Source organism: Stegodyphus dumicola, chromosome 4 (assembly GCF_044657685.1).
Source record: "Stegodyphus dumicola isolate Sdum_Otavi_A_Nest chromosome 4, ASM4465768v1".
NCBI classification, from domain to species: domain Eukaryota; kingdom Metazoa; phylum Arthropoda; class Arachnida; order Araneae; family Eresidae; genus Stegodyphus; species Stegodyphus dumicola.
The window spans coordinates 3,226,034-3,250,912 of NC_140771.1; the positions used below are offsets into that span (position 1 = coordinate 3,226,034).

A 24,879-nucleotide genomic window follows, 5' to 3' on the forward strand; every position below is an offset into this window, starting at 1 on the left:
GATCTGTTTCATCATCTTTTATTAAGAAATTTGTTATTTCTTTAGATTTTACGGTGCCAAGTTCTATATGCTTTTGAGAAAACACAAGCCGTTTACAGTCATCTTTTCCGCCATGAGCAACTGAGAAGTCTTTGTTGCATACACTGCAGTGTGCGTGATTCACAGAAATTTCGGACGCTTTAATGCATGGAAATTCTGAAGAATATGAATCTTTAAACTTCTGCTTTGATAATTTTGGCTTCTTCGTTCGAGGCAGCATTATGATTAAAAATCTTTCACCTGATTCACAGTTCACAAGACACACGCTAAGCTCTCGCCGTAAACTACACAATGCAGCCGAATGCAGCCTAAACACGCATCAGCGAGGAACCTGGGAGACAGACAATTGGGTGGAACTATTGATAAGTCGTTAACGGTTGGAGTTACTGATCTACGATTGGCTAATTCTTCAAAACTAGGAACGCACTCAACACGTGATATATGATAACACGAGTATTCAGCCAATCATCGGATGAATTAGTTGGTTCCGTTTTGCGTACTGGTTCTCCTGCTCTTGTTTCTGTAAAATCCGTAGTTTTTTCCATACTTTTCGTAGCTCGTAGTTTTTCATGAATTTCCGTAGAAACTACGGAGAATCTGTAGTAGTTGGAGGTCTATGCACACTGTAGGAGACCACACCTTGTGTTTGCGTGCCCACTGAAGCCAGAGGCATCTGCGATTCAGTGGCATGGGAATCCTGTGTAGAGGAACCCTTGCGCACAGTTCATGCTGCAGCAACCAGCAATGAACTGTGGAGTTAAAGAATACAACACATGTAGCTGTGCTGCAACGTTGTGCTAACACGCGAGAGAACACTGTACAATCCGTCACAGCCATGCGGATGAGGTGTCTGTTGTCCCGTGCCATTATGCTATTATTATGTACCCGCACTGCCAGGATTTTGTATTCTTTGGCTCTCTTCTGTTCATTTCTTCAAACATGCATCACTGTTGTCACATTAACCTGCATGCAGACTGCAATTCCTCGATACGAAAGACATGCTCTTGCACACTGATGATGTAGCCTCGTTTGAACTCCGTTAGTTGTAGATATGGCACCTTCTGCTGTTGACAAGGCACACTAACCAATAATTAAGCATTCATCGCAAACAAAGGATGATAAACATATTTCAATGCAACTTTACAGTCCTTTATTTATAGGGAACAAGCTGGTTCTTTATTACATGGAACGGCCGGTTCTCATTGCACACATGCACAATTGCTTTGTAATTATAATGATTTGCATGTTTTATCTGACTTTACATTTTCTATAAGTTTGGTTCAATTTGCATAGTTCCTTCATGGTGTTGCAATTTTCACAAGCATTACTTTACACAGTATGAGAGCAGGATACCCTCTTTCAAAGACTAGAACTTAATTTTTTAAAAAAAGTGCAATTTAAGATAGGTACTTTTCCATTATGCTCTTGCGATGCTTTCTGTGGTTTCTGAAAGAGAAGCCAAACACACATCGAGACCCAACAATATAGCTATCTGAGCTATTATTGTGTGAGTGTTTGTGTATCTATAAAAAGTTCTTATAATTAGAAATTGCTTGTGACTAAAAAAACCACCAAAATGTCTGTTAGGTGCATAATGGAAAAGTACATTAAAAAAATTAATCAAGTGGTATAACCATGGTACAGAGCTGTAACAGTCAAATCACTAGAAAGCAACAGTACTCATACACTAACTGAGAGAAAAACAAAGAAATTCAAATAAAAAGCGTGACAAAAACACAATAAATTATAATAAATAATAATAACAATAACACATAAACATATTCAATATAAAATATACAGATTATACATTCCACAAAATTTTAATTATTTATTTACTAATTTACGTTATGTTGCATGAGCCCATTCATTTGGGTTTACATCAAAATCTTTCATTTTTAATTTTAAATTTAACCATGTACCAAATATTCCAACATCAACTATCCTTTCATGAAATGAAAAATATTTTGGTTTTAAATATTTACACTGAGCTGAATACATATCACAGTCTTTACTATAATCAGCAGTCCACATCAGTGTAAAGAAAGCAAAGTCAATACAACGTAGCAAACCTTGATTGTGACACTGTGTTAGAAACCGTACATGTTTCTCAGCCTGAGGATTTCGAATTGGGTCAGCAACCATAGCTAAGTCAGTAATACAAGATATAAGTTGATCATAGAATGATCGTTCTCCTGGATTAGATTTCAGAGCAGCAAATAGCATACCTAAACCTTAAAAAATAATTTAAAAAAAAAGATTATTATTAATAGTATTAAAAATATTATGAACTACAGAAGTTTATGTCGTGATACATATACAGGGTGTTTCTAAATGATGAATATCGGAGTTTTAACGCTTTGTAGTATTTATTACGTAAAATTTAAAATCCTAATTAATACATGAAATGAAAGAGCAACTCAGACAGTTCTGTTTGTTGGTGTGCACATGCACTAGAAAGCGCTAGTAAGAAAAATGGCGACTAGTGAACAGAAAGACCGAATCTATAGTTATTGTACAGCATGCATTTCAGGGTTCAGATGTGATCCCCCAAGTGATATTAGCATCTGTAGATGGTATCATCGGTTTGAAAATACCGGCTGCCTTTGGAACGAGAAGACTATGGGTCAACTAAGGGTTAGCGAAGAGTGTTGAGCGAGTGAAAGAGTCTTTCACACATAGCCTGAAGAAATCTATTCAGAAAGCTAGTTGTGAATCTGGTGATGACTGTTTGTAAAGTTTTATGGAAATGCTTACAACTATGTCTTTATCATTTTTAGTCAGTACAGGCTATAAAGCCTAAGGACCATGGTTTACGTGTCAACTTTGCACATGAAATGTTGTTGCACAACAATTTTCTGGATCATGCTGTTTTCAGTGATGAGCCAACATTTCACTTCAGGAGACAAGTGAACACTCATAATGCATGCAACTGGGGCTCAGAAAAACCTCATGAGATAGTACAATTGTAATGAGATTCCCCTAAATTGAATGCCTTTTGTGCCACATCTTGATGGAAAGTTTATGGGCCTTTATCTTTGGAGAAGCAACTATAACTTGTACTTCCTAACTTGATGCTCTCCAATGATGGCTATTTCCCCAAGTGGTAGAAGACGAACCAAATAACTTCACTTGGCAGCAAGCTGGTACACTGCTTCACTGGCATAGTGACATATGCGAATGGTTGAATGTCACTGTACCCGACTGCTGGATTGGCCACACAGGGCCCAATGACAGAGGTTTCACATGGCCTCCACGCTCACCCAATCTGACGCTATGTGATTTCTACCTGTGAGGTTTCATAAAGGACTGTGTGTATGTGCCTCCACAACCAGCTGACCTACCCGTCCTAAAAAAGAGGATTGAGGCAGCTGTTGAAAATTTTACACCACAAACACTAATCAATGTTTGGGAAGAACTGGGCTATCAGCTTGATGTGTGAAGAAAGGTGCTCACATTGAACACTTGTAAGCATCTAGGTATAACTGTTTGAGTTGCTCTTTTATTTCATGTATTAATTATAATTTTAAGTTTTATGTAATAAATACTACAAAGTGTTAAAACCCTGATATTCATTTGGAAACACCCTGTACTATAATAAACAATTAAATTACTGAGATGCTATCCTACATATAATGATAAACCAAAAACACAAATATTATTGTATTACAGTTAATTAAAGTGAAAAGCAAAGTGTAAGAGAACCAACCACCTGTGGCAAAACAAAAAAGCTTCAGTAAACAAAGAAAACAAATGAAAAAAAAAATATTCACTTGTCACAAAACTATATTCAAACTTTACTAGTACAAATAAAGAAACTTTAAAAATGTTATTCACTTCACACATTTTTTATAAACTTCAGAAAAATAATAACATTTAGTCTATATACACTTGATTTCACATCAAAGAAGGAAATCTTCAACAACTTTCTAATTTATAAAAGAATATAGTTCTCATTATATTACAGTTCTTATTGTAGAACAATATCTCAATCATTAAAAATATACACTATATTTACACACATAATTTGCCCTTAAATTTTGCTAATTTTAATTTTTGAAAGCAAATAAAGGAAAATTGCAGAATGCACACCATTTATGAGGGAAAAATTAAGAAAAGAGCAAGGTATATTAAACAACTCACATGAATAAATGTACTAATGTTACTTTGTTTGGTATTTCAGAGAATGTCATTACAATTATTGTCTTCAATAGGATTCTTTTTTACTTATTTATTTATTGCAAGCTGATACCTTAAATAAAAAGTTCCTAATTCATATACTGGAAAAGCTAAGTGAAGAAACATGTGGGTAATCTCTGAGAGGGAACCTCTTCTCCATTCATTCTAGTTTAATGAAAAGAATATTTTGATGGTGATATAAGATTTTAAATTAAGATTTTTTAACCCTCATACCAGACCATTAAAATTACCTGCTAGTAAAGCTATTTACAATGATTGGAATGTAATTAATTATCATTAATTTTTTATACCATGGAATATATATGTATTATTTAAATTTGTTTACTTGATGTAACACATTATATATGCACCAATATGCTCAATGTTATGTTTTTTAAAATATTTTTATTATCATTAGAAATTTTATCAATGGTATAAAAAATGGAAAAATCTCTCAAAGAAAACCGTCAAAAGCAAAACATTATGCAAAGCATTGTAGCTTTGTCTAATATGTATCACTTCAAATGGAGGAGGGTGGAATCACCGTGAAAGAATTTTGAAAAGAATGCAAGAAATTACTTATTTGATAAGCTGTAATTTCCATTCTTAATAACAACAATCATAAATGATAAAAATAATAACCTAAAAACACATCATAATAATTAAGAATATGCTAATTAATGTAAAAAAACTTAATATATAAAGGATGATACAATGAAATGACTAATATAATGATGTGAGCAATAATTTTTACATTAAAATATCATTGAAAATCAAATTTTAAACTTGAGTTAATGCCTGTTCTATGCATTCCTGACAGATAACATAATTTGTATTACTTCAAGATCATTTTAGACCTCCTAGATAAAATAAATACTGCAGTACATAAAGAGAATTTTGGGTTATGTGAAATGTTCAAATGGAATATACGGACTTTATAATAGAAATGGAGCATTGAAAACGTTTATCGACATTTTCACTCAATACAAGCTTGATGTCTTGACCACCCAAGAAATGAGATGGACTGGCCAAGTAGTGACTGATAAACAAAACTGCAAAGTGTATTATAGCTGTCATATAAAGAGACATCAATTTGGTACCTGTTTCATTGCTAGTAACCAGATTAGGGACAGAGTTATTAAATTTAAACTAGTGAATGGAAGAATTAGCAAGAAAGAATCATGCTCCCATGGAAGAAAAAGATGATGATGAGGAGAAGAATGAATTTTATGATATTTTTGACAGGATTTATACTAAATGTCAGATGTAAAGCTCATTATGGGAGAATTTAATGCAAAGATTGGAAAAGATGAAAATATGAGAGTATTTGCTAGATCTCTCAGTCTACACAAAGAGACAAGTAATAATGGTTTTAGACTTTGATATTACATCTAATATGATACAGATAATAAATATATATACATATAATCTAATATATATACAAAAATTTAATTAATTATCACAGTTTTAATTCATAAAATTTTAATTAAAAATTTAATATTCTATAATGTTATAATTATTTAGTTTCAGCAACCTTTTTCGTTACAAAATAAAATGTTATATTATTAACAACTTTTAATTAGCAAGCAATCTTAATACCATCGTGTAAATATTTCAGTGTCAGTTGCTGTATAAATTTGAATGAAATGATCAAAATATTTGAATAAATGATTTTCGAGTTTCTTTCCCTGCTACTATAAGTTAATATACTTACAACAACTAATCAACATTATAAATGATATTTCTATTTGAAAAATTAGCGACAGTAGAATTCTAGAAACTAGAGACTATGTTTTGATGTTACAGTGTGCGGAAAAAAAGTTGACTTAATGTTACATGCAAACTTTCTTCCATCACATTCACAAAATATTAAATTTTGAACGTTCCAGAGAAAGTTAATATGGAAACATTCTGCACTTATAATACAGAGAAGCTTTCTGTGTCAAGTTTCAGTTCACGCATATGAAAACTCTTCAACACATAAATAAATAGTGGAAAAAATACAAATTCACGTAGATTTTATGTAAAATAACATTGATTGATCGCTGTACATTTTTTGCATTGAAGAGAAGGGGAGAAAAAAGAAAACTGCAATTTTTGACACCATTAGTAGTCATACATTAAAAAAAGGGATTCTTCTGTCTAGTAGAAAAGGTTAGGCTATTAGAATATGACAGAGTAGATGAGGGCTATTTGCATAAGATGAGGAATGCTTTCGTGAAGGATTTTCATAGGAAAACTGACTCGTATTTGCATTCCACAGGTGAAAAACCCCAAAAACAAATCATGCACTCAATGTTTTCGGCCTGGGATCGAATCCTAGTCGAAGTACCAGTATTCAGCTATGAAGTATGTGTACATGTGAGCATATAACATTAAAATTTTGTCATTTTAAACATAAATTAGAATAGCACATCTTTTATGATACATTGAGTAATCTTCAGTACGATGTAATTAATGCCCTAAATATGAAAGTTTGTGAAACTTAAATTAGAAATTATAGCAAATCATTCCATAGAAATATGTTATGCCTGTGTAAACATATTACATGTAACTATCAATTATTCATGAGTATTCTAGTAGGTATGTCAAGTAACAATTTGTCAGCAGTATAGATATTATTAATTTAAGGGAGATAATTTCAATATGTGTGCCTTTTGTTTGAGTATAGTTTTGCTCCTGTTACTTTTAAACTAAACATATCACTTGAAATAAATTTCTTTCTAAAATCAGAGGGATATTATTAATGATTCTTCTTTATTAATATAAAATTTATCCTTTTTATAAATAACTAGAAAGCTTAGATTTTACAATCTAATAAATATTTTATCTTAACTTTCTGAAAAATTGAACGCCTATTAAAATGTATGAAAATGAATTAAATCCTGAATTTTTTTCCCAGCCTTATGGTAATCAAATTTTAGAATCATCCCTTTGCATATCTGTATAGATTATAAGAAAGTATCTCATTCTTTTTTGAGGGCTCTTGTGGTGTAAGTGATAGTAGATCGGACTAGCAATCGGAAAGTCTGCGGTTCGTATCCCTGCGAGAGCATAGAGGATTTTTCTTATTTTCTCCTTAGAAAAACGGAATGTCTCTACAGTGGAACCCGAATGAAAACGTGATAGACGATAATTCGTGAACACATGAATTAGGACAACAGTGTCTTGTGCTTTTTCTCTCTCGCCCTATAAGAGGGAAAAAATAAGGAATTATGCCATTATCTTGCTATAAATGGATGTTCTTCCAGCTAGAATTTGGAAGACTTTGTTGGTAAAAGCATAATGAGAGCACTGCTGAATTTCGCATTTCTTGCTTCTAAAAGTCCAAGGTTCATCTATTATTCTGAATTTCGCAAATTTTTCAAATTTACTTTTTCTGGTAAAGCTTTTCCAATACAGTGTGTTAATTGGTGAAACAATGCAGATTTCTGTCTACTTTCTTAAGCTTATGTATCAGCAGAAAAATGTACTGTCGTATTTAAAATTAGTATTTATAATTCGGTATATATATATATATATATATATATATATATATATATATATACCATATAAAATGCGGTATATATATATGCTGCATTTTATAATTTCATTACAGAAAAGTTTTATACCTTAGAGAGTATATCTTTTATAGTAGATTTTCGTATTGTTTGAATTTTGAGGGAAAAGGAAAGTCAAGATTTCTACAAATAAATAAACATACTATCCCCTGTTCAGTGCTGTATCTTTTAATTGAGGAATTAACACCATTAGATAGGCTGTTTTCTCTCGAAGGTTTCGCCTTTGTGTGAATGATTAGGGAAAACCAGAAAAACAAGAAAATAATTTTTCATTCATGAATTGGCATCTTCAAGAAGCATTGACTCCCAGTGAGTAAAAGACGACCATCTGTGAAGATGTATTTTAGCATAAAATGGTTTGCAAATCCAGATAACATTAATTTAGAGAGATTTTTTATGAATGCAATATATAATTCTAAGATAAAAGTATAAAAGTAAAAGGTTGCAATGTAGGGTGATTTCGCCCCTTTTAATTTTTTGAATAGGGTCACAAACATATTACTGTCTGCCCTGTTTTTAAATTTGCTAACTTTACTAAAGCACGCGATATCTATATTCTAAGATAGAAATATTCTACTTCCGGCAAACTTTCTAAGGAAAACTTACATGTATTTAGTTTACATATAGAAAAAAAATCATAAAAATTCCATGCAGCTGATATATTTCGTCACTGAAAATAGAAGCCTACAAGAATTGATAGTGTTCTGTGGCTTCAGTGACTAGATTTCTCACTTCGATTTTGGAACTAGAAATATAATTACAAAGATTTCCACTAGAGGAGATCATAATTCATTATTTTTTCACACTTGTAAAATCTTGTTAAATACATTTCCTTTTTTATGAAATACAGAAGTTTTTTTCAATAATTCCTGATATTTTGAAGGAAAATTTTCATGTATTTGTTTTTCTTGTAGCAGGTTTAAATAATCATTGATTAAAACCACACTAATTTTAACAATCTGAAAATGACACAAATGAGTGAACTCTTTCATAATTATATTACTTATTAGAATTTAAAAAAAATTTGTGTTGAAGATTACCTCACAAGTGATTTTTTTTTTTTTTTTTTTTTAATTTTTTAATTTAGATGCCATACAGTCTGGTAATAGTTATTTCCCCTATTATACTACAGCCATATCAGTGGCTGATAAGACCGCTAAATATTAGTTGTTCGATTTAGATTCAAACTCAGACGGATGAATGTGATGGCTGTATGATATTTTCCCATGTGTAACATGAATATGAGCCATTCATTAGAAAGTCCTCTATGAAGGCATCTTTCTCCTTAAAAGCAGATAGTCCTCGCGTGTTTTGCTGTATTCAAATAATCCTAACCCTCAGTGTCACACTAAATCAAGATGAAAGTTTTCTAAACAAGATTTTTAAATCGAGCTGTTGGGGGGGGGTCCCAGTGGCCAAACGCTAAAACCGTACTGGTAATTCGACATGGGTTTCATATCCTGATGAACACACTTGTTCTATGAAAGTTTTCCAGGGTTTTCTACATTCAGTGTGGATGAGATCTAGTTCTCCTTAGAAAGTCCCTCCATGATAGTTTCAGTCCTCCATTAAATTCCAAATCCAGATTCCAAATCCATTAAATTTTCTGTACTAAATACAATTATAATTCTTTCTTTTTATAGAAGTGTGATCACTAATATTTTTAAATAGTTTACATTTTGAGTGGGAAAGCTTTTTTAATACACTCATAAGCAACCGAAAATAAGGAGAAGGAAAAAAAACCTTAAATTGGCATAAAAAACTTTGTTGATTTCTACAGCAATCTATATAAATGCATTTTGAAAAGATTTTGCAGAATAATAGAGTTGTATTTGTAAAGCATTTATTAGTTCGATTTTTAATTATATACTCAGCTTTTGGTTTTCATAACCTTCCATTCATCAGAATGAAGTCATTAAGCATGGGGGGGGGAAAGGAATTTTAAAGAAAAGCTTATTTTTACAAAATGACTCAAAATTTCCTGAGCTAGTATAAGTAGTTATGTAGCTTAACTAATTAAACATTTGTGAAAATTTTGTTGAGCTCTCTCAATCTTACCAATATTTCTGTATATATACAGAACATAATTAAATATTGATAATGATTATCACAGATAGTGGAGCATATAGAATGAGCATCACAATAGTATCAAAAGCAGCCACTTTGACAAATGAACAGAACTGTTGGGAATCGCATATGAATGCCACATACATGCTTTATGATAACATTGTTATAAAAATGGCGGTTATATGATGTCAACAATTTACCGAGCTTCCCCAAATGTTTAAAAATATAATATTTAAGAGTCAGCAAGTTTGTTTCAAAAACTGTATTCATTTCACTCAGGGTGTTTGTCGCTATAATCAGAAGCTCGTCATCGATTTTTAGATTATTTCTAGATAAGCTATCGAGTTCAAATTTTGTACGCACACCATTTATTGATATCAATGGACGATCTAAACACGCTGTTGCAGAGGCATTTGTCTCACTTGAATATGCAGCAGGAAAGATGGATCTAACCATCAATGGGAATAAGACAAAAGTTATGATGGTAATAAATAAAATCATGGACCTAACCCCTTTAAAGATCAATAATTTTAACTGTTAAACAATTTAAATATAATATAATTTCAAGCTGCAATGACATTGAAATTAAAAACAGGATATCTATGACCAACAGATCTTTTTATAGACATAGTAACTAACTAAAATCCAAACTAATTAGCATAAAAACAAGACTTTGATAAGACCTGTGGCCCTGTATGGAATCGAATACTAGACAATTGACAAGACAGAAGAAGAGCTACTACTGATATTTGAAAGAAAAATTTTAGGACCAGTGAGACAAAATGAACTGTGGAGAATATTATATAACCATGAAATCTATAGGAAATATGCCAAAATTGTAAAGATATCTCGTATTAGATGGCTAGGATTTATACATACGATGATGCATTTTCTACTAAAAAGATAACATTCTCAAAAACTGACGGAAAGTGATGAAAAGGAAGATCAACCATTAGATGGTTAAACAGTGTGAAAAAGAATTTGAAACTGGTAGGGGTAAACTAATGGGAAGCTCTCATGCTGGATAGGGTCAGATGGAGAAAACTTGGAGAGGCAACCTTCGCCTGTAGCAGGCTGTACAGCTCAAGAAGAGTCCAATAAAGAATAAGAATTAAAAAAAGAAAAAAAAAAAACAGCAATTACACAAAAAAAAATAGCCTTCTAAAATTTACATACATTTTTATTCTGTCGATAGTGAATACTAGAAATGCACGATCCCTTAACTCAAAACAGACTGGCAAATTATTCTGCTTCGTTACTCCCTAAATTGCTTAATTTGCATCTAGTTCAGCATAAATAAAGAAGAACAAAGCTCTTACAGATACAAATATTTTGTGTTTGTATTATTTTAGATAAAAATAGCAATAGATATTAATAAATAAAAAAAAAAACCCTGAAGGCTTTCAGATTTTATATTACACCCAAAAGGGTATTTTTTTAACATTTTGTTTGTTACCTTTATTTATTAAATATAATGTTCTTCGCATTTAAACTATGAAGTTTTTTTTTTTTTTTTTTTTTTTTTCTATACAGTGTTGCCAATGTTCACTTTGAAATATTTGAGTTTCTTAATCAAAAAACTCATAAATGCTCTACAAAATGTGAAACAGATTACAAAACAAATTCCAAATTTGGGCTTCCGGCACCCATATTCGAGTGGAAATATACATTATTCAAAATTGGATGGCTCTAGATACTGTTGTTTTATCAAAATGCGAGAAATATACATACATTTATGCACATTCTTTATTATTTAATTTCTTTAAATATAATACAGGGATCTAATATTTGGTGGCAACAATTTAAGAAGTGATTTGTCGTTTAAAGGTGAATCAACATAAAATGCCAAAGCACAATTAATAACCCTTCTTGGGCAAATTGCCCCTTTGGGCTGATTACTTCCTTTAGATGTTTAGTTATACACAGTCCATAAGTACTAAAATATTCTTTTAATTTTGATTTGCTAAAAGCACAGAAGATTTACATGGAACCCCAGGGTTCCAATGAATGCTTTAGAAGATCTAGAATTTGAGAAATTTTTACTATCAATAATTTCCTTTGGTTGGTTTTTCAATAACAGCAAAGAATATCACTCTGAAGATGACAAGTTCCAGTAGACATAGAATCTTTTCATTATCAGAACAAAAGAAACAACGTTAGATATTACAATCACTAATTCTGTTAACTATATCTGGTACAAATCTTTAATTTGGATCTTTACAATCAGTCCCGGATCTAGCGGGGGGCAAGCCAGGGTTCTTGCCCCGAGTGGCAAATTCAAATATAAGGCTGGATCGTTTTGGTATGTTGTTCGCTAAAACAGCTCTCTAATTTTAGTACAATGTTAATAGTTTTAAGGTCAAGTTTAAAAACCTCTTTAAGAAGATTTATAATTAAACACTAAGAACCCTTTTAAAGAGAAATGAGTTAAAATAAAGTACAGCTGATTACAACTATAAATACAAGATCAGAAAGAGGCCAATAGAGGGACTCCAGGTGTCACTGATAGAATCAGACAGACCCTATCAGTAACATCTGGAGTCCCTGTATTATTTGCTGTCTAGGCCGGGCGTATTCAAATAATAAATAGAACGATAGATAGTAGAAGTCACATAGTTCCCATAGCAACGTCTGCTGGGAAATGGAGAAGCATTGTAACTATTTTTTAAGAGCTAACCCAAAAAATTAACTTTGGGCCATCCTGGACAAATGAAATAATTCAAATTAATATCCATCAAGTATATACAAGATACAGATATTATGTTTTCAAGCAGAAGCAAGGCATTTAGATTTTTTTGCAGCCAGTTTGCAACTTAGGCTCACCTTTGGTTTGACTTGGAACGGTGGAGCGCATGTTAGATTTTTAAAGCTAGGTTTATTATTTTTTTTAGTTTTTAGGTCTCTATGCTTGCTTTTATTTAGTGACACATGACCATTTATTTAGGAATGTTCAGTGTAATTATGTCAATTCTTAGTTATTCTTATTAAGGCAATTCATAGTGAATTTCATTTAGATTAAAAGGAACCATCTGCTCGTCGACGGGTAGAAAAACGGAATACAGAAAATGAGCCAAAGATAAAGCCAAACAGAGAAAACAAATTTCAGCTAAGATGAAAAAATAACTTCATGGAAGAAGTAAATTGTCAGATCCTGCCACAATTCCGATTGTGCTGAGATTCTAGAGGGAATTAATATTTCTTGCAATTTGCATGACCAAACATGACTACATATATCATCCCCAAACAATCAAGTCAGCATTTGAAAGAATAAACTTCTTCATCGACATCAAACGAATAGCTGGAGGACATGAAACCATGATATAAAGATCTCTTCATTTAGATGAGAGCGGGCAGCAGAAAGACGAAAAACTAAAAATTTTTGATTTGTTGGACACATGCAATTGGCTTGTCATAAAAAAAAAATGAACAGTCACCAACAATCTTTCTTAAGCAGTCAATCAGTATTATTAGCCGGTAAACATCCGGGAAAACGTAAACTTCAATCCCATTTAACGTCATGGCAGACATTTGACATGTTATATAGAACATTAGTAAATAATAAAAAGCTTAGATCTTGGTTTACATATTCTAAAAACAAGAATGCAATTTTTTGTACAACCTGCAAGATTTATCAGAGACATGGTGCTGCCGTTACACCATACAACAGGATTCATTAATTGGAAAAAGTTTTAGCAAGATTAACTGAGCACGAAGTGTGTGGAATCCACAGAGATGCATGATTAAGTGGAAAATTCGAGCACAACAAATGAAATCGTGCTAAGGTATCGATCACGACACCAAGCGACTCATTCATACACAGAAAGAAAAATGGAGAAAAATTCTATATAGTCATGAATGCGGTACTATATCTTTCAACATTCTGTCGTTCTTTTCTTGGGTCTGATGAAATCCCAAATAGCCTGTTCACAAAGTGTCCTCGACGTAGCGAAGAAAATTTTCTGAATTTAATCTCTCCGCTTGCCAAACATAATTCAACTCTTAAGTACAAGTACCTAACAAGTCAAAACACCTAACAAAGGGAAAGGAATCATATTTACCCCATATGTGTCTCATACAGAAAAAAAATGAGCCAGGTGACTCAATACGTAAAAACTTGTGGTGATTGTGTGAGGTAAAAGAATATTTAATTGATTTCATAGAAGTTGATGGAAAGATAGGAGAATGTATTTCTGAACGCACTGTAAAAAATTAGTGTCTTAATTGACACTTGATGGTTTAGATATTGGACAATATCGGTGTCAGTCTTACAACAACGGGTCTAATATGGCTGAAAACAGTAGAAGCTAGAATTACAGAAATGAATAAGCTGGATGAATTTGTGCCATGTTTGGCTCATTCCTCGTGTTTTGTCAGTATGCATTCTGCTTCTTCGTGCCCGGAAGCAGTTAATCTGGTTGGAATTACTCAAAAAATACTTCGCTTTTTTGTCGAATGCACTACTCGACAGTATATTATTAAAAAATGTACAAAATACAACTTAAAAGGAATCAGCCAGACGAGATGGTCGGAAAAATATGTGGCTATGAAAGTCCTAATGAATTTACCGGAAATATTCAAATATTTAAAAGAAATTAAAGATATTTCTCTTGATACGGAATCAAAGCATGAGGTAGGACATCTGTTACATGCTGTGAAAAATTTGAATTTACTCAACCTGAATATTTGAGCAAATAATTTTCCAGAAATCAATCCAGTAAATATAAAAATTCAAAAGGAATTCCTCTTCGTTATAATTCCTCAGTTTTGGTTAGTTAACGAAAGAACAAAACTGAGGAATTATAAAAAATGAGAGAAAAATCCTATGGAATATCGGGTACAAGTCTAAAACAGTAGCCGAAAAAAATCGCAGTTGAGTCTATTCTGACAAATAAAGAATTCTAAAGCACAAAAAGCAATCTGATGAACTGTTTGAGGATGAATCACGAACACTTCAACCTGTTCAGATCGAAGTTTCAGCAAATTAAAACATATTAAAAAATATCTACGATCATCGGTGAGCAAAAGCGTTTATTAAGTCTCGCGATTCTGGCAACCGAAAATCAAACCGCAGATCAAATTATGACAATTCCATGCACTTATTTGCAGAACAAAAGGCTTACAGAGTAAAATTTTAATTTTCGTTACTAATTCCATGATATTTTAATAGCATTAAGGCAGGTAAGAATTTAAAATTACTTATGACATAGGAAGTATGAAAAACAAGACAGGAAGCACGAATACTCTCAGTAATAGCCCATATTCTGTATAATCGTTTTGCAATACTTCCTTTCGGCAATAGTCCATATTTTGTATGCAATGGTTCCATTAGTGGGTGAGCAATAAAAGCCGCTGAGCACTAGTAGTTCGGTCCGAGGGTCGAGTATAGGTGAAAGGGCTGGCTGTATGAGTATTTCCGTGATTTCCCCGTGTGTAACATAGATACAAGCCAGTTTTCCTTACAAAGTTCTTTCCACGGGATATTCCTCCTTTTTTCAGATACCAGTCAGTCTCCTTAAAATTTTTTTCCACAAGGCATTCCTCCCTTTCTATGCGGTGCCTAATGGCGAAACACATAGTAAATAATCAGACAAATCTCCTCAGCAGTGGCCGAGTGATTAAGATCGCTGTATACTGGTAGTTCGACCTTGCCTGGGTTCAAACCCAGGCAAACGGGCTGGCTCATGGTTTGTTTTCGTGGATTTCCTCATGTGTAACGTGAATACGAGCCAGTTTCCTTTAAAAAGTTCCTCCACGAAAGCACCTCTCCTCTAAGCAGATACCAGTCAGTCTCCTTAAAAATTTTTTCCACAAGGCATTCCTCCCTTTCTATGTGGTGCCTAATGGCGAAACACATAGTAAATAATCAAACAAATGTCCTGAGCAGTGGCTGAGTGAATAAGACCGCTGAATACTGGTAGTTCGACCTTGCCTGAGTTCAAACCTAAAAGAACGGGCTGGCTGCATGGTTTCTCTTCGTGGATTTCCTCATGTGTAATGTGAATACGAGCCAGTTTGCTTTAAAAAGTTCCTTCACGAAAGCACCTCTCCTCTAAGCAGGTAGCCCGCCTTTCTTTGCCATATACATATAATCTAACTCAACCTAATTTAACCAGTAATGCAATAATAGGGGATAGTGATATGCTTAGGTGTTGCCCGTTGTACCTAGAACGAAAAACGAATGGTGGAGAGGACTGGAGGGTTAGAAGCATTCAGGATTAGAATTAGGATTAGGCTTGAATCCGAAAGTAAGCTCACCAGAAAGGCGATTCTCCTAGGGAGGGGACGAATTTCTAATTATGTAACTTCGTTACTTTTTTTCCCCTTTATAGGAAAAAAAAAACAAAAAACAAAAAAACAAGGGGGCACATTAAGAATTTAGTATAAAATGGAGCTTAGGTTTTTACCTCAAACCCTACCTATTTCTGTATTTATTAAAGAAACTAAAATTTTTAGAGAAACGTAAAGGATGATTGGTGAGGGCGGCAGTTTTAGCTTTTGCCCCACATCAGAAAAATCAAAGATCCGGCTCTGTTTACAATACTCACACTATTCGAGTGGCTGTTGTTTTTATTGTTAATACATAGAACATTTAAATACCTCACATAGAATCAAATTTTTTTATATTTAACTTACACACAGGTAAACCTATCCTTAAGTAATTAATATGTAATTGCTTTCATTACTATGTGAAAATATCAATATAAAATCTTCACATTATAATTTCAGAAACCACTGAATAAAGACTGAGAATGGGGTATTTATGTGTTACCCTGCTGATTGTCAGTGGAAATTTCGGCAATGGTCAGTAGTCAACAATCTTTAGCTACCCTTCTGTTATCGGGAGACCAGGTTGAGAAATGTGTGTATGGATGTATGTGTTCATGTATGCATGTATATAAATACGTATGTGTGTATGCATACATATGTGTGTGATTATGGCAAAGCTTCGAGGTCTATCTGCTTAAGGGAAGGGATGGCTTCGTGGAGGACATGGAAAACTGGCTCATATACACGTTACAGATGGGGAAAACCACGAAAACGCCCATGCAGCCAACCCGTTTGTAGAATTCGAACCTCGGGCCAAACTACCATTGTTCAGTGACTTTATTGCTCGGCTGCTGGTGGGCCCTCACGTGCATACGTATGTATGTGCATATATTGTGTGTGTATATATACCTACATTTCTGAATCTGGTCCCGATAACACAACAGTATCAATTGTTATTATGGAATTCTAAAGGAAGTGACTTCCTTTTTTTTAAACAAACAGCTATTCTTTGTCTGCTTGTATTACTGACAGATAAAAATTATAAATTAAGCATAAAAGATTATAGAAATATTCATTCAAGATTTTAAATAAACTATATCAATTTATGAAAATGTATGGCAGTTATTCTGGTGGCAAAACTCCCTAATGTTATTTAAAATAACAACAAAATAGTTATAATCTCAATGAACTTGGCTCTAAATTTGTTAGGCCATGCGATTTTACTGGAAGCTCTCTTCAAAATGCAAGAATACGAACTTCCTGCAGATAATATTCCAATTTATTACTGTTTTGTCAGCTATATTAAGCTGCTCTGTCCCTCACTCAACATTTGATGTTAATTCCCTTGACGAGCTGCAAATGATGCAGAATGAATGCACTCACAATTGGGATTCTACAGTTCTCGAACCAACCACATTCCTTTTAGAATGAATATTTTGACAACACAATTTTTTTTGTTATATTGCTGTTGTTTATCCATTTTCAAGTAAAGCACAATAGTGTCCATTAACACATACTTTTTTTACGGTAAGATTCCATTACAGATGCCGAAAATAGCTCATTGCTTATTCTTTTGTGGAAGGTAGGTCCCAAACTTTTATTATTTTTTTCAAATTGCAAGGAAAAATAAAGCAATAACACTTAATTTCTATTCTTGTTCACAAAACAAAACGTAACTTATCGAGAATTGAATTGGGGTACAAGAAACAAAAAAGTAGATATTATGCTTGTGCTGGGCCATCACATCTCACCAACAATTGCAGCTAAATCATGCTACTTGGCTGGTTGAAAAGATAACACATAAGTTCAAGAATGTTCTTCTGCAAGATAGATATCTACTTCTGGAGCATGTTTCTAGCAAACAAAATATGCATATCACATTAAATTCCAAAAATAACATCATATGGGAGTGGATGGAGAAGGAAAGTAATCTTTTTACTTTGCACTCACATCTTTTACAAATACACTGTGCAAGAAAATATAGTTAGAGTAGATTTAAGGGTGCCCCTTGTATTATCACGAAGTTGTTATTTCATTTTCGCCAAGTTGTTGTTTCACTTATGGTAACCTGATTAGTTGAATGTTATGGAAACCCTATTATGATGTAATCGATTGCGCGTTGCCATCAATTTTGAATGATGGGAAAAAGTTTCGTAAGGGTTTGTGGTGCATGTTGGTTAGGAAGTACATGGCTTGTTTTTGAAGAATGGCTGAATGTTGTAACATTAATTTGGAATTTCTGTACGATTTAGAAGAAAGTGCATTAATTGACTGGTGTGTAAATGAAGGTTTCCTTAGTAGCCATTATAAGTGTCCTGATTGTAGGAAGGAAATGCGTATGGTTGAACGTCGAGGATATCTAAATAAGGTAAGTGGATATTTGCTTTGTGTAGTGCTTAGATGCATAAGATGAATTTCCTTCTTTGTGTTATTTTATTGTTTGATTTAAAATGTAGTTTATTGAGATTATGTATTTTTTGTTTGGCTGTACTGTAGAATTGGGTGCTTCTTTGACTTTTTAAGTGAAAATAGATCGATATGTACATGGACAAAGTCAAAGGGAGTGTGCAATGCCAAGTTTGTGCAATTCTCTGATGTTTTTTTGAGTGAAAATAGGTCGATGTGTACATGGATAAACTCAAGGCAGTGCGCAATGCCAAGTTTGTGCAATTCTCTGATGTTTGTTTAAGTGAAAGTAGGTCAATGTGCACATGGATACCGAGTTTGTGCAATTCCTTGACTTGTTATTTTGTCTTCGTGTAGCGGCAATTTTTGAAGCAAAAATCACTGCTACAAAAGTCAAAATAACAAGTCAAAGAATTGCAAAAACTCGGTATCCATACACCGCAAAAATAACCAATTGCCAAGAGGCGCACATAAATATATTTTTACTGAAAATATCGTTGTATGGGTTTGTAGTAGATTAAATGCACACAGAGCTGATAATAGCTTGATAAAATTTATTTTACCAAAAGAAACACTGTACAATTCTGGAACTTTCCACAACAATGCTCGAACAGCTCTTCTTAATATCACAGAGCACAATCAGTAGATAAACTTCAAACTAGTAGGAACTTACACACAATGCAATGCAAAGTGTATCTAAAGAGCAAAGCTCACATGAAGATATCTCTATACTTCGTAGTCGACTCCAAACCATGAAACTGCGAGCAGATGCTCTCTGCAGTCTCATACAGTTTAGACCCGAGCGTTGAGAAATCTCTAGTACCTTCTACTTTTTGAAATTACTCGAATGTACGTATGGTTGAATCAAAGAATTATTTACTCCTCTGCATGTGTTCCACAGTCATACTGGAGCATCTGATATTTATAGGGATGTCATCTCGCTGCAATAGCTAATTAATTTTAGGGAGGCATCCAGCAATGGATCCCAATAGTATACTACAATACTTGTAGAGCAATTCTGTTCGAAATAAAAAAAAACAATTACGTAGATACTTTCGAAGTAGTATTAAACAGAATGCACACAGTTGCTTCAGCACTTCTGACAATTTGAAAAGCATTGTGAGAATACCTGTTTTAGTGCCTAAAATAGATTCGCCACTTCATCATTTTAGATAACTTGAACTGCCTAAAAATAATGATCACATATAACAGGAAAGGCCAAATTTCTTGGAAGTAAAGGAAAGTAAAGGAAATTTCAAGCGCCGCAGCTGCACTTTCCTATGAGTATTTATTCTGTATTTACTTGTTTTCAAAACAAGGGAAAACATTTTCATGAAGAAATGTATGATGTAAACTAATGTAAATTCTGCCCTTTACTGTAATTACACACAAACAAGAAATTTTATTTATCTCGCTATACATTCAAAAATGTTTGCTCCCAAGATTGTACAATGTAAATTAACATTTTTTTTTTTTTTTTTTCAGGCAAAAAAACAAGTATTTTCTTCTAGTTTCCCTTCAACATGTTTGAATATTGACTAACTTTAGCAGAAGTAAGCTGAAACCAAAAGAAAGAAGAAAGTGCAATAACGCAAAAAGCTTTTCACATAAATAAAGAATAAAATATTAATTTGAAAAATAGATCCAGTTACTTTTCTTAATTTTTGACTCGTGTGCAGTCAGTCCTCAGGAAAAAATAAATGTGAAATGAAATAATGCATATTATGTAGAAAATATTATTCGAGAAAGGTTATTTTTTGTCTGCTCATTTATTTGTTTGCAAAGCACACGAGGCACTATATATCTAAGGACAGGCATGCAGGATTTTTCCAATGGAGATTAGCTTGTTTATAAACTACTACAGAAAGGAAAACCATTTTAAAATAACTTGTCAACATTTACAGGATTTTGCATAAAATATAGCAATTTAATTTTTTTTTCAGATAATTAACAGGAGGGCAGCGTACTGGAATAAAACTTAGCATTAAATAATTGATTTAATATTTTAGATGTGAACAGGATTGTCATGTATATGTCATTTCTTCTAAGAATATGATAAGTGAATCATCAGATACCTCGAACGTTTTTAAAAATGCTAATTTCAAAACTCAAATCCTTTTTTTTTTTAATCTTTTGAATATCTCAAATCCTAACTTAATAAACTGCCAAACTTTAACTCCAATTTTGGTATGTCAGTAGAAGCATGCACCACAAAAAGAATGCGTTTGTTGCAATTTCAGTGGAATCTGAAGCATTAAAATCACCTAGTGATGGCCTGGAGTGCCACATTGTTTCAGTATGGCATTCAAAGAAATATACCAGTCAATTTTCAAATAACTGGCATGATAAGCTTTCTAAAGCTATCTAAGCAAATAGCTCGTGAGTCACTTCAACAATTCTGGACACAGCTAACCTTCTACAAATAGACCTTGGATATTTCTAACAACTCATAGCATGGCATATAAATGTTGTAATGTGAACATAGCTCCAACTATCCACCACTTGAATTATTCAGCTGCAATAGATGCTAACTTTTAAACTGTTAGTTGAAATATGAGATGGTACTCAAATATGTTTATTAACCACTTGCACTACGACTAAACTTCACGGTTGCGGTGCCGTGCGCTACGATATAACAAGCGGTAAAAGTGTTTCATTTACGCCGCTCCGCGTCTGCGAGTGCAATCCAGAGCTGTAACTATAGAAATAAACAATCTCGTTGTTAGGCAACGCGTGCACCACGTTATTTTCATTTTTGCACGTGGTTTGAGACAAAAGCATCTCCACGTGCTTGGCACGTCTTTTTAGCGCAAGTGGTTAAACTATGCTGAGAAAAAAGAGCTCTAAAGATTCAAGAATTTAATTATGTAGTTCATTCTCAAAATTTCATTTGCATCTTTTTAATAAACACAATTTTTTTTTTTTAAATATTCTTAAGTTTGTTTTTTATTCAACCCAAATTTAAAATTTTGCTTCATTTAAAAAATTTTAAATATTAAATGAAATTTTTTATCCTTCCCCCTTTTTCTTCTGCTGATGATTATTTAAAGGATTTGAGAGAACTAATATGAAAAAATCTTTCAGGGTTCAGTTTCTAATTTGAGGAAATTCAAGATTCGACTAACTACAGACAAAAGTTGTTAATCCGGACTCGTCGGGACTTCGGCGATTCCAGATTATAGATCATCATTTTAAATCTGGTAAGATGGCATGCAGAAATTACAAAATTTAAAATATGAAACCTTAATTTATGAAATAAAGAACATTTATGATCTAAAGGGTATCAAAATTTATAAAAAGAAAAAGCTTAATATTTATTTGTTTACTTTATTAAACATTTCTTTAAGTTGCTTCGTTTCATGTGATAATACTTTCTCTTTAATTCTCTTAAACAGACATAATTTCTTGTTTAGTTACAAAGTTCCGCTGTTCAAGTCCTATAATTGCTGTATCGAGAATACCGACTAATTTGTCAATCGAAATTTTTTCGTTTTCAATAACCACTGTGTCACTTTCTCCACTATTGGAAGCGAATTATAATGACGAGGAACATGATTTAAATCATAGACGGAGCACATCGAGATGAAATACTACATTTAGTAAGGAATTCTGAGCCAAATAAAATAAAAATATCTGCCCTGAAGATAAGGATAGTGCTGACAGATCAACTTCCAACTCATTGCGCGCCACGGCGTTTCCCCCCCCCCCCCCGCCGCTGCAGAGCAGCGTGAAAATGATAAACAGATTTCGGATTTCGAAACATACTTTCTCTTTGTAGATCCTTTACATATTAGTAAATATATATCGGAAATTCTATTTGACATAATCGAAAGTCCAAGCTTACTTTTATAAAATTGCTCTAACATTCTGCAAAAAATAATAAGCCGGATCCAATTCGAAGATTAAGGAACAACGCAATCTGCAACATTAACTGAATTAGATGTCTATATCTATGTCTATGTCTTATCACTTAGTAAGAGGCAATCGACCATTAACGGCCTTTACCAATATATGATACTTGACTTTTAAATGCTTGAAGAATCGAGTAAGTTGTATCCAATAATACGGAAGTACTTGTACACATGCTGTGCTAGAACTCAGAGATTACTAGCGATGGAGGCTCCTGTGTCCGTAGAATAAGTAAACTTTGAACAAATGAGGTGCTCGTGTGGCATCATCTATTAGTGATCAAAAGCATTTTAGTTGACTTGAGCTCTGGTTGCGCCATCTCTTCCAGGATGTATTGTAAGGCATTTTTAAAATTTCATAAAAATTATTCTTTTGATAAGTAATAATTGGCAAGTAAAACGATGAAAAACACAATTTGCAGTACATTGAAACGTTTCACAAGAGTAAAAACTATTTACACACAAACTGAATTAGAAAATTTTAGCTTAGCTTATACCGTCCGTTATATATTCAATGCGCATGTGTAAACGTATATTGCACGTGCGCACACGCATATTCGCAGCCGTAAAGGTTTTACGCGCAAGTGTAAACGCCTATGCGCATGCCTCAACGCAACGCATGCGCAGAAAGTTTGCAGCTTTGAGGTCCGGATTATGGGTGTCCGAATTAACGACTTTTGACTGTACTAGCTTTTCCATACCCAATTAAAAACTATACACATTTGTAGTACAGTATAGCCAGCTTTGAAATACATTGTCAGGACATTATAATGCCAATGAGCATAGGTTCATTAAAAAAATAATGCACAAGCTAGCAAGACTACAAAAATGGATGATGCCATCAGAATAAAATTTACTTCTTACTTTTCACAACATAAAAAAATTCAGATTCGAAGAGAAAAAAAAAACTTTCATGAACTAAATGGGTGAACAGATAAGGGAATCAGCTATACAAAAGATTTACATCAATATTCCTGATTTTACTAATGATAGACATTTTCAAATACATTATGAAAGATTTAATATAAAATATGTTGGCTTTAGTTTTCCACATGCAAATTTTGATCGGAGGTAAGCTAACGTGGTTGCCACTGATTGGCCGATGACGTCAAGATCGGCGGGTTGGCCGAGTATAATATATATGTACACCGGTATCGGCGAATCTGGTTTTCTTGTTCTCTTGTGTCATTATGAGTTAGCATAATGCTAGTTTTTCTTTCATCAAATGATTTTAAAATGTAAAGGCTACAGTGTTAGCTCTTTTTTTATTTACGGAATAAAGCAAGAATTTTATTTAGTTTAGTCTTATCTAAGGGAACTAACTAACTAGTTTTATACCTGCTTCGCCAACTTAACGGCACTACAGGGACTGAAAATCAGTCAAAAGCCACCCTAAGGATGGTTAGAACTCGCTTGCTGGGCCCAGGGTCCCACATCCCCGAGACACCAACACATTTAAAAGACCCTCTGATGAACGCTCAACGAACACCGAGCCCACCGCTAAACACGACCAAGTCAAGACCACCGTCTCGGCCGGGCTGAGACCACGGTGGGGTGGGCGATGACAACTTAGGGTCGATGACCGGTCGTTAAATTGGGCTACCTGCCAGTCCTACACGGGATGCCCCTCTCCTTAGGCTTTTACATGGAATACCAAGGACAGCAGGGACCAGACGCTCAATGGCCCAGTTTGCTATTTGGCTACCAATACCCTGGTGGAAGGGACTTACACCTCCCGGCCCATGAAGAGCAAGTATAAACCTACCCCATGGACCATCGGGAACCGCCAAGTTCATAAATTATATACCCCCCGTGGCCGAGACTGCCTAGGTACAGATCCTAGCCAGTAGCTTCGCAGAGTTCTCTACGTCGACCCCCGGGGGGGTTATCTAAGGGAAGCAAAACATGCTTTGCCTTTATCACCACTGCCAACAGGGTTATGGGCCCAGGGCCAACAGCTAATCAGTCATCCTGTTCAACTCAGCATTGAAGGAATGTAGGTGAAGAGGGCCGTTATCCACGAAAAGCAGCTGACCTGTCTTAGAAGTTAGTTCAAGTTGTTTTGCTCACATTTAATTGAAGATGTCATTACTACCTGAAGGTTTTGAGCTGTTAAACCATGACCACTGGGATCGATGGAAAGTTGATATGAAAATGCTGTTACTGGATAGAAATTGTTGGAGCTTTATAGAGAACACAGAAGACGAATTAGATAAAAGTGCAACAAGGCGTGAATAGCAGGTGTTCACACTGAGAGAGAACAGAGCCCTCACTACATTATATTATGGAATTAAAACAGAGTTCAGGCCACTGAATGTTCAAGTGGTAAAGAAGCATGGGAAGTTCTACAGAAGCAATTCGAACCCAAAACAAGAGCAAGGATAATTCAGTTACTGGATGAATTTTTTAGTATTAGATATACACAAAATGAAGAAAAAGGATTATTCATCGCGAGG

At 33.8% G+C, this 24,879-nt stretch overlaps 1 protein-coding gene across 2 annotated transcripts in view; it reads right to left on the reverse strand.

Moving 5' to 3' along the window:
- Positions 1 to 1,840: 1,840 nt before the first annotated feature.
- LOC118191800 (mitochondrial import inner membrane translocase subunit Tim29) overlaps positions 1,841 to 24,879 on the reverse strand; it is a 44,768-nt gene continuing 21,729 nt past the window's right edge. For both annotated transcript variants that reach the window (XM_085814472.1, XM_085814473.1), the window contains exon 3: positions 1,841 to 2,270. In XM_085814472.1, the coding sequence (XP_085670598.1) occupies positions 1,885 to 2,270 (386 nt within the window). In that variant the 3' untranslated portion in view covers positions 1,841 to 1,884. The remainder of the gene's footprint in view (positions 2,271 to 24,879) is intronic.